The following is an 18795-nucleotide window of genomic DNA, read 5'->3' as shown; positions in this document are numbered from 1 at the left end:
CAATACATACATACATATGTACATTATAACCCCTCTTACTTGGTGACGATTTTGCGTTTTCAACAACTTGAACCTGGTGTTCATAAATAAGAAATATGAAGTAACTTTTTGAATTTTGAAAATATGAATGTTTAATATTTAAGACATATTGTATGTAGTAACGTTTTGGCTAATTTTGTAATGTGTTTGTGAAACTTGAATAAAAACACGAAATACGAAAAATAAAAAAAATTGTTTGTTGCCTATTTCGAATTCTAAGAACGTAAACCCCCATAATTATTATAGCCAGAATCAAGAAAACAATTTCACTCTTTCTCGCTCTGTCTCTTTCTAACACATTGCATCCACAATATTGCAGATTCGAGAAAACTAAAAATCAGAATCATAGAGAATGACCATATCTATCAGGTTGCTGAATCTGGATCAGATCAGATCATTTTTATAGCCAAAAGGAACAAATCAATTTGCAGTGGCTACGCAGCGCCCGACGTCACGCTCAGACTGATTTTCTGTCCCTCTCGCACGCACTCTTTGTCGTGTTGTTTAATATTAGCGGCGTCTGCCGGAGGAGAGCCATACTGACTAAGTATCGGGTATAACTGTAGAGTTGCGGTGTCCGCAGCAACTCACAACGTTCCCCCTCGTTTTATTTGGTTAGCTGTTAATAAGCTCAAAACAAAACGGATGAAAAAATGCAATATACATTTTTTAAATAACAAAAACAAATAGTTTTATATTTTTTACATAGAAAATGGCTATTTCAGCCATATATATTTTTATAGAAAAACACTGCCAAGGAATAAGTTTAAAGGAAAATTAACTCTATTAATAATTATTTGAGTTGCATTTATACTCCTGAAGCTTTTGCCTACGCAGCATTGAACCCGCCAAGTTTTGTGGAGTTAATAACTCAATATTGTTAAATTCTGCAACGATCGCTTGTTTTAAGTCCTTCAAGTTATCGGTCTGTAATTTACTATTGTAAAGGCATAAACTTTTGCTGCAAGGAAGCCCCACTGATACTCAATTGGATTTAACTCTAGACTCATTGCTGCCCACTTTATCAACGATTTATTGTGGGTCTCAAAATAACCTATTGAAGCCCGGAAAACATGAATTGGCGCATTATCCTGCTGAATCCATCCATTGATTCATCTATCCATTGATCACCATGGAAATGCTCAGCAAATTAAAAAAGTTTTTTATCTACTAATTCTATATATGCTTGAGCATTGATCCTGTCGGATATAATACATATTGGAGGCAAAAATGCAAAAGATGTAGGGCATATGATAAGTACAAAGGAATAGGGGAAATGGAGATTGGTATTATTGGAATCACCGCCTTTAATAGGAAATGGCTATCGCCTTATATCCCGGGCCACCGGGACATTAAAGGCAATTGTAGAGCAGACGAGCTCGCTAGATCTGGCACTACAATCCCCCTTCACCAAGATATGGAGAATATTCGTATGCCTATGGCCACCTATAGGCTTATCATAAAAGAGCAATATAAGCGACTAACAGACAATTCGTGGAAATTAGTTTCCCGAAGTCGAATAACTCGGCAAACATGGACGAACATAAATAGACATTGGCTAATAGGCCAATAGACCTAGAATAACAGGCGAATAGAACTAGAATAAGAGACCCAGTCACGCTGGGAGCCTCATATAATGACGGCCGTAACTGTAGGGACGAGGAAGAGGAGGAGGCGGTAAAAGTCCTGTTCTGTTCCTGTCCAGCTCTCAGAAGAAGAAGGCTACAACAGTTGTGCTCGCCCTGTATATCTGAAATTTCAGAAATGTCGACAAAATGTCCGAGAAAGATAGAAAACTTTGTAAGAGCATCCGGGTTGGATATCTGCCAGTTCCTACGACGTAAAAAGAGGAAGATCCCACGCGGCCTACATATGTGTGCCGTACTCCAGCAAGGCTGGCAGCTGCCTCTACCTAACCTAACATCACGAGTATTAGAAGCGTCAGGATTTCACTACCGAAAATGTATATCAAATAATAAAGAAGCCATTAAATCAATAGAAGCGAATAAAGTAATAAATAAAATAAAAAAGAATTAATAAAAACATTGGGAGTGCAATCAGATTTTAAATGAACGAAGAAAAAGCAGGACAAGTTTTATCAACACAAGCGAAAATGTATGACAATTTCGGATGGCTGTCACTGGTCATAAGAGTAGGGAAATGGGCGATACACAAGCGAAGAAAAGGTAAAATTATAGAAAATATATAGCTAAGGGAGATGTAATGAATACCCCGATTCCCAAGAACAAAAATAAACGGTCACACGGCTTTTCCTTTCATAGTGTCCAGATGTGTTTTTGTTTTAGGCCTCGCTTCTTTTCCTCTTAAGTTGCATAAACAGCCGGTTTTTTTCAAAACAAAACCTTTAGTAAACTCCTTATTTAATCTATAATCATAAAAGGTGGAGGAGAGGTTGGCTACCAAAAGGCAACGCTTGATCGAGAGTGCTGCCAAGGACACTCCGGCGAGCAGGGGCAACGCAGGCCCAAGGTGGCCCCCCAGCCGAAGGCGAGGAAGCCTAGACAGAAGGCCATGAGCGAGGTGTCCAAGAGACATCTCATTGTGGACTTTATCGACCGCAGTGACGAGAATGGGAAGATGACGGCGGCGCAGTCCACGCGCAGCTGGTCGAGTAGCTCTACTCACGAATGGAGTAAGACCCCAGCGCTCCCATGCCCACGTTTGATGGAGGGGGATGGCTGAACGGGGTCAAGATCCTCAAATGTAACGCCGACCCACCGCGACAGTGGCTGGTGCAGAAGGTGCCCCAACTGGAAGCTCTGTGGGAGGGGGCCAAGCTGGAGATGATAGACAGGGAGTTGATCCCGTCTATACCAAAGGCAAAGGTGCTCTTCCCCATTGCTGTCCAAGGAGAGCGAGACAGAATCCGGATTTGCCAAAGGCAGGCTGGAGAGTTCTAAATGCTGGTAACCAATTACACAACGAAGGGGGTCTGCATGTGATCTTCCAGATCAGCAAGGAGGCGGAGGACCTCATGTACCTCAAGCTCGGGATGATGGCGTGGGGCGTAGGTAGCGTCTACCTACGGATGAAAAAACGCCACCCCGAGGATAAAGATGTGCACACCCTTCAGACAGGCGAGGTCGAGAAAGAGGTCTGGAGAACAAAGTGGAGGCCGTCTATAGTCGCGCTGGACGACTCGGAGGAAGAGGAGGACGGTGACCTGACAATTATAGTCAACCCGTCGTGTGAGGTTGAGTTAGCCACCCATGACACTAAGTGTGCTGCAGCTCAACCTTCATACAATCAAGATAGCGCCGGCGGAGCTCCACATTGCCATGGAGCAAGGGCACGCTGACATTGCTTTAGTCCAGAAGTCGTGGATTGCGTCAGGCAATTCTGTGGCCGGACTAAAGTCCTCAAAATACAACCTTCTCTTCTCAACATCGGTAAGCAGGAACAGAACCGCCGTACTCGTACGGAAGGGAATCCATGCTCATCTTATGTCTCATAACATAAAAGCCGATGATGGCAGCTTCCTACTACATGGCACATGACAGGCCCGCAACGCCGGAAGAGCTTAGGAGTCTGGTGACAGAAGTCGGCCAAATATCTACCACTTCTTAATGGTGCAGACTTTATGTTATCCACTAACTTAGACGTAGCAAACGTGGGGGAGGAACACACCTTCGTAGGTCCCACCTCGTCAAACGTGCTAGATCAAAATCTCGTCACGGGTAAGAGTACTTTGGTATCTTTGGTATTCAGAGACCATAAGTTCATTCAGTTCAAGTGCGAAATCAAACACTCCTAACAGTCTATAGAATCCCCGGAATACAAACTGGGTAAAGTTTAAAAAGACAGTTACTTCGAAGCTCGCGGAGGATGTAAAGAAATCCCTAGAGATCCTATTCAAGGATTTACTGGATGCCTACCACGTATCGGCAACCCCTCAAAAACAAAGAAGAAGTCCAAGCCACTCTAGAGGAACCGAGATCTTTCTCTCCAAAAGAACAACCTCAAGCGAGCGAAGAGATCGTCAATGAGGATTACAAAATACTACTTAGGAGCTACAAGAAGGAAATACGCAAGACACAATGAAACTCGTGGAGGAACTTCTGCTCCGACATTGAGAAAGTTCCTGAAACCGCTAGGCTCCGGAAGCTGCTTTCAAAGCAGCCCACATAGTCCACATAGCACATAGAAAATTAAAACTAACGGACAGTGGACAGAGGGCAGTAAAGAAGCCCTAATAGCACTAATGGAGACGCATTTCCCTGGATGCACCGAGGTCACCGACGCCAAAGAGCATCACCACCTAGCAACCAAGGAACAACACCCCCAACAGATCTTCGCGGGCATAAAAACACAAAGACTGGACGGGATATTCCCAGTCATAACGCAATTGACCAAAGAGGTTATCGCCCTATGGCTCTCAGCAATATACTCAGATGTCTAAGTACGGGCTATATCCCTATCCAATGGAGAACCTCGAGAGTTGTCTTCCTCCCAAAAGGCAGGAAAGTGCAGCCACGTGAGTCCCTACGATTACAGACCGATAAGCATTACCTCCTTTCTGCTAAAAATACTCGAAAAGCTGTTGGATTTACACATCAGGAATGAGGAAGGGGGACTGATGTCAACAAAACAACAAGCCTACACCAAAAAGAAATCGGCGGGGACGGCACTATACTCGTTAGTAGCCACAATCGAGAACGCAAGGATCAACCTTTGGATCAAGAACATCCTAAGTTGTAGACACACGGCACAGGAACTGCTGGCCTATGCTTAAAACACCTCGATTCTCGGGGACTTTAAAACCACATACCGTAGGTTGGCTAGACTAAGAGATGAAGTTCTAAGAAAAATAGAACATTCGTTGTAATTGGATAAGATCAAGCGCACCCAGTATTCCTTTTGTCTCGCCCCATAAATAGAAAATTACAGCCAGCCAAAAGATTAAAGATTAAGAGATTTAAAGTTTTAAAAAATCTTCCAAATTTTCATGGCACACCGGGTGGGCTGTAAATTTGTGGTTATAAGAAAAAAAAAAAAAAAGTGACAGTGACAGTGACACAGAAAAGTGCAGAACAGAGGATACTGTAACATATATATTACATATACGTATCATATATATATTATTTTATATAAGAGAATAAGGTGTATGATCGTTGCCCGCGTCGTGGTTTTTACGTGTACAAAACAGCAATCGAATTTGTTCCATTCATCGCGTCGGTCGCACCAACATTCCGGTTTTTCCTTCATTTCTGCTACCGCCGAGGGCTGCCCTCCCATCACAATAGGAAACTTTATATAACTTTACATATGTGAACCGCTATTTGGATGCAACGTTTATACATATATCGTTTACTGCAATCACTGTCCGCATCGTCCTTAAAGAACCTCATCGACATCGTTGATTTAAGGGTCGTTACTGTCGATTGGAGACGATTCAAAAATTTCGAATGCAATGCTCATTCATCTCGTTTTGAACAAAGTCGATCCAGCGACTAAACAAAAGTGGGAAGAACAGCTTACTTATGAGAAGATGCCGCTTTTGTCCGACTTTGAGACAGTCTTGAATCGCCGATACTAGAAAATGTCAGCTGAAGAATCGACAATGCCAGGAGACCAGGCCATGTCGTGTCATATTTCACTCCATTTTCGTGTCTCTCGGTTATGCAACGGTTTGAGTTTGCAAAGTCAGCATCTTTATGCATTAATTGTCTGCGAAAAGGCCACGCAGTTTTAAAATGCAAAGCCAATAAATGTCAGGTGTGTGGCTGCTCACATCATACATTATAGCATAGATACACAGTGATTTCTAATAGTCTCGCGTTGCCCCCACCCCAAGATAGTGCTACTCCTCCGTCGAATCATCGACATCGTTGGAAGTTACGAAGATCGTAAGGGTCCGAACTAAGAGCGGTGAACACATTTTGGCCAGAGCTCTGCTTGACTCAGGATCTAAAACCAATTTTATTACCGAAGACCTTGCTCACCGCTTACAAATCCGTAGACAGGAGTCGTGTATAAACTTGCTTGAAATTGGTGAATCTAATTCTCAAAGGGTAAGTTACACACAGTGACGAAGTCGCGAATAAATGGTAGTGCGTTCTCCTTTGATTTTTTGATCTTGAAATCAATTTCAGGTTTTCACCCTGACCAGTCAGTGAATGTGACTGACTGACTGATCCCAGCAAACCTACCACCGACAGATCCCTATTTCTACAAGCCACAAAGAATAGATATGCTGATAGGAGCAGAATCGTATTTTGAATTATTAGCTGTTGGTCAAATTAAGCAAGGTTCTGCCTTTCCAACTCTTTAAAAATGTTCTAAGGCTCCCGTTTAAATCAGTTCCAAGTTGCTTAGGCAACTGTTTTGAATATACTAACATATATTTGTTTGTCCTGACTGAAGATTTTGAAAGATGTATCGCCAACTGATGGTGAATGAAGATACGCAGTTTCAGCTCATAACGTGGAGAAGAGACCCTTTTAAATCCTTGAGATCGTACAAGCTTAACACAGACACTAAGCAGTGTTTTTAAAGGTTTATGGAGTCTGCAAAGCTCGCTTTTCCTAAAGCTGCTGATGTTATTGTGTCCGGCTTTTACGTCGATGATATGTTTGACTGGTGCTGCATGCATAAAGAAGCTAAGGACAATTAAGTCCGAAGTGTCTCAGGTTCTCCAGACCACAGGGTTTGAGTTGACTAAGTGGTTTTCAAACTCACCCGAGATCACCGCATCTAAGAGTACAGCCAAACCCATAGCAATCTCGGATTCAGAGTCGACAAAGACGTGAGGAATCTCATGGTTACCTACTGAGGTTGCCATTAAAATTGACAATTTAGTTATGGGTCTCCGAAGGACAAAACGGAACATACGGTGACATCTAAGTAGTTTGCTAATTCCTATCGTCATAAAAGGAAAGACCCTATTGCAGGAACTTTGGATTATCAATTTAGATTGGGATGAGTTGTTGACTTCCAAATCCAAAGTGGTGGCGCTCGAGACCAAAACGCTCCCAAGGCTTGAGTTATGTGCCGCTCACCTTCTCGAAGATCTCTGACACAGAATCAAGCCACTATTAAACGTGCCCGTTGAACGAGTCGTTTATTGGTCGGTAACTCTTCATTGGATCCGGTCTCATCCATCGTCGTTGTCGACTTTCGTTTCGAATAGAGTTGAGATTCAAAAGTAGTCAGATGATGCTACGTGACGGCATGTATCCACCCACAGAACCCAGCAGATATTGCCTCATGAGGTTGTGACGTTTCAGTCAATTTGGTTCGAAGGACCATCAGCTCACTTCGAACCTTTCGAAGATCTTCAGCTGGAAAAGAGGAAATCTGCGGTCGGACTGACCGCTGCTGTGCAAAGCAGAGCTGGTAGACTTCATCGAGTGATTTTCGTCACACCTTAAACTGCTTAGAGAGTTTTTGTATATGCTCCGCTTTATACAAAATCTAAAGACCCAAGTCTAATCTTCAAAAAAACTGTCTCACCGACCAAATATAATGAAGCCATTTACAAAATTATCGAAATTGTCCAGCATTGCGAGTATCAAGGAGAAAACGGAGAGGTTAGGAGAGGATCTACAATTGGTCCTAGTCTTCAGCGGTTGAACCCATTCATCCATGAAGACACAGGGACTTGGTATAACTTTTCGTTGTTGCGAGTGGGGGGGCGACTAGCCAAAGCTCCTATATCATACGATGCCAAGTTTCCTCTACTTTTGACTAAGCGCTCGCAATTCGTGCGAAGCTATGTTCGTTATCTGCACCATTTGAATTTTCATGTCGGCCCACGAACACTTGCGAGCATCCTTCAAAGGAGCTTTTGGATACTGAACGCTCAGGAGGTCTGCCGTCAGACAGTTTGATCGTGTATGCGCTGTTTTAAATATCCTCTCCGCCGATTTACAATGTGCAGCGTTGATTTTTGTCGAATAGGCTATAGCCTGACAATGTCGACATTGAAAATTCGAAGAAGGCCCCCATAAAAGTCATACATGGCGCTTTTTGTTTGTTTTGCGTCCAAAGCGGCTCACACAGAAATTGTTTCAGACTTACCCACTCACTGTTTTTTATTGGCTTTTCAAAGGTTCGTCGAGCGCCAAAGATATCCCCAAGTCGTTCATTACGACAATGCGACAAACTTCGTCGGAGCAAGCCGTCACCACAGCACTCTGCGGATGAGGCTCAAGCAGCAGGGGGACGCAATTCGCGTCAAAAAGCGGATGCGAATTTGCGTTCATACCACCGCGAAATCCTCACATGGGAGTTCTATGGAAGGCAGGTGTCAAAACTGCCAAGAGTCTACTCCTACGGGCGGTAGGCAGCGCGCTCCTAAGGAGGAGCTAACTACCATCTTAAAAAGGTGATAGGAGATAGTTATTTAATACTTGAAAAGATGGAAACATTACTATATCAGATAGAAGAATAATGTATTGACGATCATTGTACACATCAGACGAAGATAGAGACGATAATGATGTACCAGCTCCAGGACATTTTTTGATTGGGAGGCCGATGATTTAGACATCTTTAGACCTAATGTCTGCAGTAGAAATAGTAGCTTCATCATTTGACCTAGTAAAATACTATGACATGAAGTCATACTTTAAGATGCTAAACCAAGAAAGTAAATTGATACACAAAATGAGGTAGCTTTGTAAAAAGATTTCAAGAACAATGCGATATAGTCCTAAAAAATACACAAATGCACGAATGCATGGAATCTATTCCATTTAACACGGTTTAAAATAACAGAGCACAATTAGATAAAACAGTCACAACAGCTAGAAACCAAATGAAAACAAGAAAGAGCATATGTATTCATATGTACATACTACATACAAGCAAATTTACTGGTCAGAGCAATTGTAGATAGCAAGAATTTAGGGGAATTACCTTTTTGTGGAAATTTAAGGAGTTTAAATTTTTGCAATAGAAATGTATTTTTATATACTCAAATTAGTTTTTCCGTTTCCTAATTTTTTTCCCCTAATTTTAATAGGTTTTAGAGACAAGGAACCAATCACCTATTTTTGCATACGACCAATATCTTTTTTTACACGGTCTCCACTAGATTTCATGGGGTTATTATACCACATTTTAATTGGATTTATGTATGAGATTTATGCGAATGAGAGAAAATGGAAAACAATATAAAAAGACTGCTGGAAAATCAACATCATTTGAATGCATTATTTAAAAAAGAAAAGCGTCGTCCTAAAAAGAACAAACTAAGACATACAGGCAGGCTCCGGTTTTGCGGATTACATTTTCAGCCAGCACGTTTCGTTTTTATGTTTATGTTTAATTTCTCATCTGATCTATCCTGGTTGCTTCGAAATATACAGCGTGATAAAAATGCCTTTTTTTCAATTGCTTGTTTTGAAGCAAAAAAAAAACGACAGCAAGTGTGCAAGCTTAGAAGATCAAGACATCTTAGATGCAACACGTCTGTATTTAACATGACTGATGAGCTGTGAGTAAGAGCATGTAACAGAAAATTAAGTTGCTAGTCAATAAAATAAATTGGTTGCATTTACATTTCCGAAGAAGGAAGCCCCTCAGCCAAAAAGGCAGCGCTCGCAAGAGACTCCTGGGCCAACACCGAAGCGCTCGAGAGTACTGCCCAAGACATCGTGTGCGCAGATTGCCAGAGAAAGGACGCTGATTGGCGTCCTGGGCAAAGGCAGCGCGAACTCCCTAAGAACCAGTGGAAGTGGGTGGAAGCGGCACTGGCCGACCGCTGCTTCGAGCTGCTGGAAAAGCAGCCATGTCGTCCTACATGGCCCATGAGGAAAACGATCCTCCCAACGACCTTGTTCTCTGACCACAGATACATCGAGACCACACTATCCCTCGAGTGTCCGAAACCTAAGGACTATATTAATCCCAGGAAAGCCAACTGGGAAAAATATAGCTCAGCCCTGGAGGACTTACTCCCCTCCAAAGCGTCATCATGCCCGGACACAAAAGACGACCTAGATCGCCTAGTGAACAGGTTCACAGACGCATGCAACAAAGCCTTCGCGGCAGCATGCCCCTCTAGCAAACCTAGGGGGAAAAACAAACCCTCCTGGTGGTCACAACAAATAGACATCCTACGTAAAAACTGCAGGACCCTCTTCAACAGGGCCAAAAGCGCGAACGAGGAGAGCCACTGGGCAGACTACAAAATCAGTCTGCCACTATATAAAAAGGAAACAAGGAAAGCAAAAAGGGCCTCTTGGCAAATATTTTGCTCGGAAATTGAGGAAACGTCAGAGGCCGCAAGGCTTCGCTCTCTCAAAAACTAACCTTTCGGTAGGGTATCTTAAAAAGAATGACGGCACGTGGACCAACTTCAGTGAGGAGTCCCTGCACATTCTACTAGACACGCATTTCCCAGGGTGCACAACCATCGAGACGGTACATCTCCCAGGAGAGGGACCGGTAACCTCGATGGATCACATGCTCACAAAACGTAACATAAGCTGGGCAATAAACAGCTTCAACCCGTTCAAATCGCCAGGCCCAGACCAGGTAATCCCGGCCCAACTTCAGAAGGCCGGGGATACCGCCATCAACTGGCTACAAGATATCTTCAGGAAGATACTGGCTGTGGGTACAATCCCGCGAACATGGCTCAAGGCAAAGACCAGGGCTGCAAAGTCGTGGCCTATGCGGACGACGTTGCGATTATCTTCGCGGGGAAATACCCCCAAACACTGTGCGACTTAATGACCACAAAGCTAGCGCAACTGTCGGATTGGACAGAATCGCGCGGTCTGGGAGTAAATCTCTCAAAAACGGAACTCGTATTATTCACAAATAAATACAAGGTCCCGCCCCTCAACCCTCCAATACTACAAGGATGCAGGCTCTCCTTTAGCGACAGTGCCAGTTACTTAGGGTTGGTAATTGACAAGAAGCTTAACTGGAACCTGAACGTCAAAGACAGAGTGAAGAAGGCAATGACTGCACTCTACACATGCAAAAAAGCTATTGGGCTAAGACGGGGTATGATCCCAAGCATAGTCCAATGGATATATAAAGCTATAGTTAGACCAATACTACTCTACGGAGTTTCGGTGTGGTGGCCGGCCCTATCAAAAAGGGCGATCACCAAGCAACTGGGCAAAATCCAGCGGACTGCCGCCCTATGTATCAGCGGAGCTCTTCGCACCACCCCAAATGATGCGCTAAATGCCATCCTATGCCTACAGAGCCTTGACCTCGCAGGAAAGGAACGGGCAGAAGCAGCAGCAATACGTCTAAGAGACTCAGATCAATGGGTGACACAGTGCATAGGTCACTCAGCCATATTAAAAAAGAGCAGTACTGTCCCCTCAAAAACAGACTACCAAGTTCCAAGAGAGTACACAGTCACTCCCTTCGACACAATCATCCCTCACAGAGACGAATGGCTCGAGGGACTCCCAGGCCCAGATGGGGCCATAAACATCTTCACAGATAGATCAAAGCTGGACGACAGAGTCGGAGGGGGAATCTACTCTGAACAGCTAAACATAAGGAATTCCTTCAGGCTCCCAGATCATTGCAGTGTCTTTCAAGCGGAAGTCATAGCAATCAGGGGGCTCTAGACTGCCTAAAAGCGGCTGCCGTTACGTCAACCAAGCTAAACATTTATAGCGACAGCCAGGCTGCGATCAAATCGCTAAGTGCGATTTCCTCGAACTCGGCCACCGTGGCAGACTGCCGCAAATCTCTGCACGAGATGGCTCAGCAATTTGCTATTAGCCTGATTTGGGTCCCGGGCCACCGGGACATCGAGGGCAACTGTATAGCGGACGAGCTGGCCAGATCTGGCACTACAATCCCCCTTCTCCAAGACAAGGAGGATATCTGTATGCCAATGGCCACCTGTAAGCTCATTATAACGGAGCAATACAAGCGATTAACAAACGATATGTGGCAAACAGTGCCACGATGTCGCACAACTCGGCAAACATGGCCGACCATGGACATGGAGCGCACCTCCGAGCTCCTCAAGTTAAGCAGGAAAAGGTGCAGCGTAGTCATACGTTCCCTCACGGGACACTGGACAACGACGGTTGTTGCTGGGAGGTACCAGCGGCAATATAACAGACAGCCACCATTGTGCTTGGCGACTGTAGAGGAGTCGATCGACAAGAATTTGCAGCAATTATGGAAAGTGGACTCATTTGTCGATCCAAGCGCTAGAATGCTCCCAAATCATCGTCGCTGTGAGGACCATTTCAGGGACACAACACATCAGGATGCCAGTGGGCGGATTGTCGTTCGCTTGCCATTTCAAGAAGATCCAAATTGTCTTGGAAGTTCCTTCGATACAGCTCGAACTCGATTTTTTTGCCATTGAGAGACGTCTCGCTCGTCTACCGGAAATTCGCAGTATATCTCGTTCATGCAGGAATATGAAAGTCTCGGCCATATGTCCCTCGTACTGAATCCTAACTTGGAAGAACCGCATTATTATATACCCCACCATTTCGTTCTGAAACCAAGCAGTACCTCGACGAAGCTCAGAGTTGTCTTTGACGCCTCTTGCCGTACAACATCTCAAAGGTCACTTAACGATCTACTTTTAGTCGGCCCTACCATTCAGGATGAGTTGTACTTGCAATTGCTGCGGTTCCGCATGCATAGGTTCGGCATCACAGCAGACGTCACAAAAATGTACAGGCAGGTACTTGTGAGTGAGAGGGATAGAAAATTCCAGTAAATTTTGTGGCGAGCATCTCCAAATACGGATCTTCAAACCTACCAACTCAATACAGTGACATATGGGACTGCGTCTGCCCCATTTCTCGCAACTCGTAGTTTGCATTACTTGGCTGAGGATTGTAAGGATGCATGGCCATTAGAGGCTGCTGCTGTTAAAACTGCATTTTATGTTGATGACCTTTTGTGTGGGGCTGATGATATAGATACACTTTTCAAACTAAAAACTGAAATCACATCAACTCTCGCTCGTGGTCAGTTTCCATTATGCAAGTGGCATTCAAATCATCCAGGCGTGATGGAAGACGAATCTACCAAGGAATTAAACATTTCAGAAAACTCAGTCAGCAACACACTCGGCGTAACTTGGCATCGACGAAGTGATGCATTTAGTTTCACATTTAATCCAAAGGAAGTCTATCCCACTACCACAAAACGAACAATTTTGTCTACTGCGTCGTCGCTATTCGATCCAATCGGTCTGCTATCACCGTTAGTCATTGTCTCTAAGATCATTCTTCAGGAGTTGTGGCTTTTGAAACTCGACTGGGACGAGTCTGTCCCCCAGAATTTAAGCCACGCATGGAGCAAGTGTTTGGAATCGCTGAATTCACTGTCGTCACTAGCGGTACCTCGTTTTTGTTTGCAGCCTGATACTAGGAGCATTCAAATACATGGATTTTGCGACGCATCGATTCGGGCATACGGCTGCTGTGTTTATGTGCGCACGGAGAATTCGCTTGGACAGGTCACAGTGAAATTGTTCACTTCTAAGTCTAGAGTAGCACCAGTGAAGAAACAGTCTCTTCCGAAGCTTGAACTATGCGGCGCACATCTACTTTCTCAGTTGTATAACAAAGTCAAGGCCATATTCAGTAAACACACTATCACATCTTGTTTTTGGAGCGACTCACAGCTCGTATTGCATTGGCTGCAACAACACTCAGTCACCTTATCGACCTTTGTTGGAAATCGAGTGTCCGATATTCAGGATTTAACGTCTGATGGAAAATGGCGCTATGTGCCAACACATCAAAACCCTGCGGATATTCTGTCGCGAGGCTGTAACGTGAGCGAGTTGATTAAGTCTCCATGGTTTTCGGGTCCTACGTTTCTAGTCGAAGATTCACTAAACTGGCCCGCCACTGGTGGAAAACTTGATATTGACATGGACGTGGTTAACTCGGAGAATCGGAAAAGTTTGTTTGCTGCCGTACACGAGACAAATAATATCCTCAACATCGTCGATAATATCAGCTCGTACACTCACAGTCTGCGTCTCATTGCTTGGATGATTAGGTTCATAAGGAGATGTCGGAAGCAATCGACGTTTACCACAACCTCACCGACGCCAGATGAACTTCGTTTTGCTTCACATTGCCTTATTTGGAACATTCAACAAACTCATTTTGTAGAGGACATCCGTTTACTTCAGAAGCAAAAACCATTAAAAATCAGCTTAAAGTTTCTTACTCCCTTTTTAGAAGTCGTGAACGGATTCGAACTTATCAAGGTTGGTGGACGTTTGGAATACTCAGACCTACAAGACGGTCAAAAACATCCGTTGCTGCTGCCTAGTCAGTCCAAATTTGTATGGAACTATATTCGCCATTTGCATCTTCGGAACTATCACGCTGGACCTAAAGCCCTAGTCGCTCTCATTCGTTTGGAGTATTGGATCGTTAACGCCAGAGACTTGGCACGTAGAATTGTTCGCTCCTGTGTACACTGCGTTCGCTACAGACCGAAGCTGCTACAACAACTCATGGGCTCATTACCGCCTACGCGACTCGCTCCTCGCTCATCTTCTGCGATAATGCCATTAACTTTGTAGGGGCATCGAATCAACTGCAGGAACTAAAAAAGTTTATGTTTTTAAAGCAGACCCAAGATGAAATCTATAAATTTTGCGCATCTGACTTTATTAATTTCCATTTTATTCCCCCCAGGGCACCTCATTTCGGGGGCCTTTGGGAAGCGGCAGTCAAGAGTGCAAAGGGGCTGTTAAATCGTACGCTGGCCAACACCAGGTTCACCTTCGAAGAGTTGAGCACTGTCGTCGTCGAGATAGAATCGATCCTCAACTCGCGCCCGCTATCGCCGCTTTCGTCAGACCCTAATGACTATAGCACTCTCACGCCTGGTCATCTCTTGGTTGGCGAATCATTGCGATCACTACCTGAAAGGTCCCTTGAGAATATCAAGCTGTCAAGTATGGACCGCTACGATGCGATTACGGCCGTCAAGCAACGGTTTTGGAAGCAATGGTCTGCTGACTATGTCAACGAATTGCGATCGCTCACGAAGTGGACAGCACCCTCAACGAACCTCACCGAGGGCACGTTGGTCATCATCCATGAGGACAACCTGCCACCGCTACGCTGGAAACTAGGCCGAGTGCAGTCTACTGTGCTTGGGAAGGATGGACTTGTACGGGTGGTGCACCTCCGCACTGCAAATGGAAAATGTTGCAGGCCAATACACAAGTTGGAAATTCTTCCGGTGGTTTGAAAGCAGTCCTTTCAACGGGGCCGGGATGTTCGGTCAAACTCCTTTAAGGAACAAGTATTCAAATGACCCTCGTAAAATAGAGAGCCTACGCTCACTTTTTGTATTTACTCTCACCATAATTGTACTTAATTCACCACTGTATTCTCTCTCTTATGCCCAGTACTCAAGCACTAAGATTTGTAATAAATAGTTATTCCCTAATACCCAACTGGATCGATCGACTTTTCTCTTTCTTGTATAGACTTTGATTCGTTTGCAGAAAAAACTAACACACCCCCATCCGTGAATTAACATTAATGCGGAAAACGCTCCGTGTACAAACACCAAGTATATGACTATGATGTAAAGAAAAATTAGTATACACTTTTGTTTGACATGTATATCGGCTATAAGGTGGATATCCTTCTTTCAGTAAAAAAAAAGCGGTACAAGGGTTCGTTCTCCGGTAGGCCAAAAGAAGCCGATGTAACCCAAAATCCTAGTGCTGATTACCCAAAAGGTTCGAGGAAAAAACCCAATTATGCCTACTAGTCGAAAAGGTGATCAGTAGGACCACTGTGTTTTTTTGAAAAATGCGCATTTCAAGGTCGCTTTAGTACTATTAGTAAGTTCGTTAAGAACTTTTCCGTATACGAACTTTTCTTTCCCTTTCCAGTGAAACGGCGGTGGCGTTTGCATTATCTTGCGGTTCTTTTTGACTGGTGTCTGTGTACCCAACGAGTGCGTGTCGTTTCTGTTTTAAGTGTGTCTCAAACACAACGTATTTGTACGTGTTTTTTCTGATTATGTACGTACCGCGCACGGACAAGGCGACGCTGCGGCGCGACTTTAAATTTAAAAATTTTCCAACCGAATTAAACAACAGATTCTTTTATTGAACTCCGTGTGTACTGTTGTGCTCACATAATTTGGATTGTTCAACTTAATGTTTATAGCCACCAACAACAACGTTATGTAGCGAAAAACAACAACTTTTCAATAATCCTCTTCTTGCATCAGCTTCTTCTTTCTTTTTTATTTTTTCACATACTTTGAGCTGTGTATTGGACGTGGAAGAGCCTTCAAATGCAAGATTTATAATAAAGTATCGTCTATTAATAGTTTTTAAATCAAAAAAGGGTACAAAGTGTATGGTTCCAGGGCACACTGGGCCAGCGACCTCATTTTTCGACTCTAATTCGAAAAAATGCATGCAACTTATTTTTACTATAACATTTAATTAATGTACATTAATTTTAAATAAAATAAAAATCTTTTTTGTTTTAATGCATCCCTGGCTTTTTGGAACGTTTTAAATTCAGCAGTTTGAAAATCTGCAAGCGATAGTAAAAAACGCGGGAAACCGTTTGTTTACTTTGAGAGCTCACCAAATTGAAACTGAGTAAAAAAACTTAAATCAAAGTAATGGAAAAGAAAAGCCAGGTTATGTAGAGTGATTATATTAAACAAATTTGTGCTCATGTTTTTGTGTTTATTAATTTGTGTTGTCCAAAAGTAGAGAATACTTAACCAATGTGCCCGTCTCTTATGGTCAATAACTAATTTTGTGCGCAATTGTGCGAGAAAGTAATTATGTATTATTTTAGTGCAAACTGTGCATAAAATAATCCTAAAACCCGTTTTTGCACCATATTACTTCTTATGAAAAGCCGCTCAGTATTTACATTGAAAATAATCGAAGCTCCACAGCCCTTTCGAGTTGGATTTTTGAAGAACTGAAAAAAGGATGAAATTAATAATAAAGTGTGGCGCGGTTCTTGGTTTTACTTTTATTAACTTCTTTATTTTACGTCTTTTCTATCTTCTTGTCGATCGTCGAATTAATAGCCTCCGACTTATCGCAGTATCATATCGCATAAAACCTATCGCATAAAACCTATCGCAGTATAATATCGGGATCGGGGTTAATATCGGTAAGGGCAAATATGGGGTTGGTTAGGGTTAATATGTGTTGCCTTACAGCTCGGCCATCCTGACAAATGGATCGCCCTCGATCCTTACAATTGGTTACTTTTGTTTTAGTTTTCCGAAATATTTCATTCTCTTTATTGATTTCATGTATTATATTCTACTAAAAAACCTACAATTACAATTTTATCTGAATTCTATTTGCTAACATTGCCTTCCTCGTTTGCAGAAGTATTAAGATCACTGTTGTTGCAAATTTCTCCAGACGATCCGCTAACATTTGCGACATATAATGCAGGGTCGATTACCTTCGGTATGGGTTTTATTTCGGTACCAAGTTCCTTTTCAATCCGATGAAGATCAAAGCGATCCTCGTAAGTTATTAGATTTATAGCAATTCCCAAATGACCGAATCGACCAGAACGCCCAATACGATGCAAGTATGTCTCAGCCATTCGAGGAAAATCAAAATTAATTACAACATTAACGGCCTGTACATCAATTCCTCGAGTAAATAAATCAGAGCAAACTAAATTCCTACAGAGACCTTGACGAAAGTCATGAAACACTCTGTTTCTATGTGCTTGCGCCATTTTTGCATGTATATAATAGCAACAATAGCCAAGCTCTGTAATTTTTTTAGCTAATAACTCGACACGTTGCGTAGAATTGCAAAATATTATAGATTGGTTAATTTGCAACTTTGAAAATAACGTGTTTAAGCAGTGTACTTTCTGACGTTCTTGTACAAATGCATAGTACTGAGTGACACCTTTTAACGTCAGTTCCTCCATAAGGTTTATTTCGTATGGCTCGCGTAAATGCTTCTCCATAAAATTTTTCACAGTCAGTGGAAATGTTGCAGAAAATAGCAGTATCTGTGGATCCTTTGGCAATTTTAATATAACATGATCCAGCATGCCTTGAAAATCAAGCGACAGTAGTTTATCGGCTTCATCCAAAACTAATATCCTGCAATGCGACATATCAGCAACTTTCTTATCCATCAAATCCAATATTCGTCCAGGGGTCGCAATAATTAATTGTACTTTTTGATATATACGAAGAATATCGTCTTTTAGAATGGTACCTCCAGTGGTGACCATTACTCGTATATCAAGATGCTTTGCTAGTTCAATGCATATCTGTGAAGTTTGTAAGGCCAGTTCTCGTGTAGGAACCATCACTAATGCTTGGATATAGTCTTTCGTTGGGTCTATTTGCTCTAAAACCGGAATACAATAAGCTCCAGTTTTACCAGTTCCATTTTTGGCTCGAGCTAGTACATCTTTTCCACTCAGAGCAATAGGTATAGCAGCCTCTTGAATGGGAGAGGGACGCTCCCATCCTTTTTCGAAAATACCCATAAGTAATTCTCTTTTAAGGCAAAATTCTTCAAATTCATTTCCACGTGTATCGGTCACATCTGTTGTTTTAAATCGGTTATCCTTTGGGGGTAGTTTTAGCTTCGATTTCCAGCCCATATCGTCACTGATGTTGGCAAGGATTTTCTGGTCATTTATTATGCCCTTGTTTGATAAATTAGTGTGGCCAGAAGATATTTTTTCCGTCATCATAATTAACAGTTTTTCCCAATGTAAATTTCACTATAAAAGAGTTTTCAGTAGTAATAGCATCTACAGATTTATTTAT

General features: G+C 42.8%; 1 protein-coding gene across 1 annotated transcript; it reads right to left on the bottom strand.

Annotated features, from left to right (window-relative positions):
• Positions 1 to 17250: 17250 nt before the first annotated feature.
• LOC117184409 (ATP-dependent RNA helicase me31b) lies at positions 17251 to 18795 on the bottom strand. The gene has a single exon (XM_033381598.1). The coding sequence runs from the start codon at positions 18717 to 18719 to the stop codon at positions 17340 to 17342; it is 1380 nt and encodes a 459-aa protein (XP_033237489.1). The 5' UTR covers positions 18720 to 18795; the 3' UTR covers positions 17251 to 17339.

The sequence above is a fragment of the Drosophila pseudoobscura genome, chromosome X (assembly GCF_009870125.1).
Source record: "Drosophila pseudoobscura strain MV-25-SWS-2005 chromosome X, UCI_Dpse_MV25, whole genome shotgun sequence".
In the NCBI taxonomy this organism is placed as follows: Eukaryota; Metazoa; Arthropoda; class Insecta; order Diptera; family Drosophilidae; genus Drosophila; species Drosophila pseudoobscura.
This window is presented reverse-complemented; position numbering and strand designations above follow the sequence as displayed.

What these genes read in the sequence shown, in the direction of transcription:
- LOC117184409 (XM_033381598.1), bottom strand. Translation starts at nt 18,719, where the DNA reads ATGATGACGGAAAAAATATCTTCTGGCCACACTAATTTATCAAACAAG.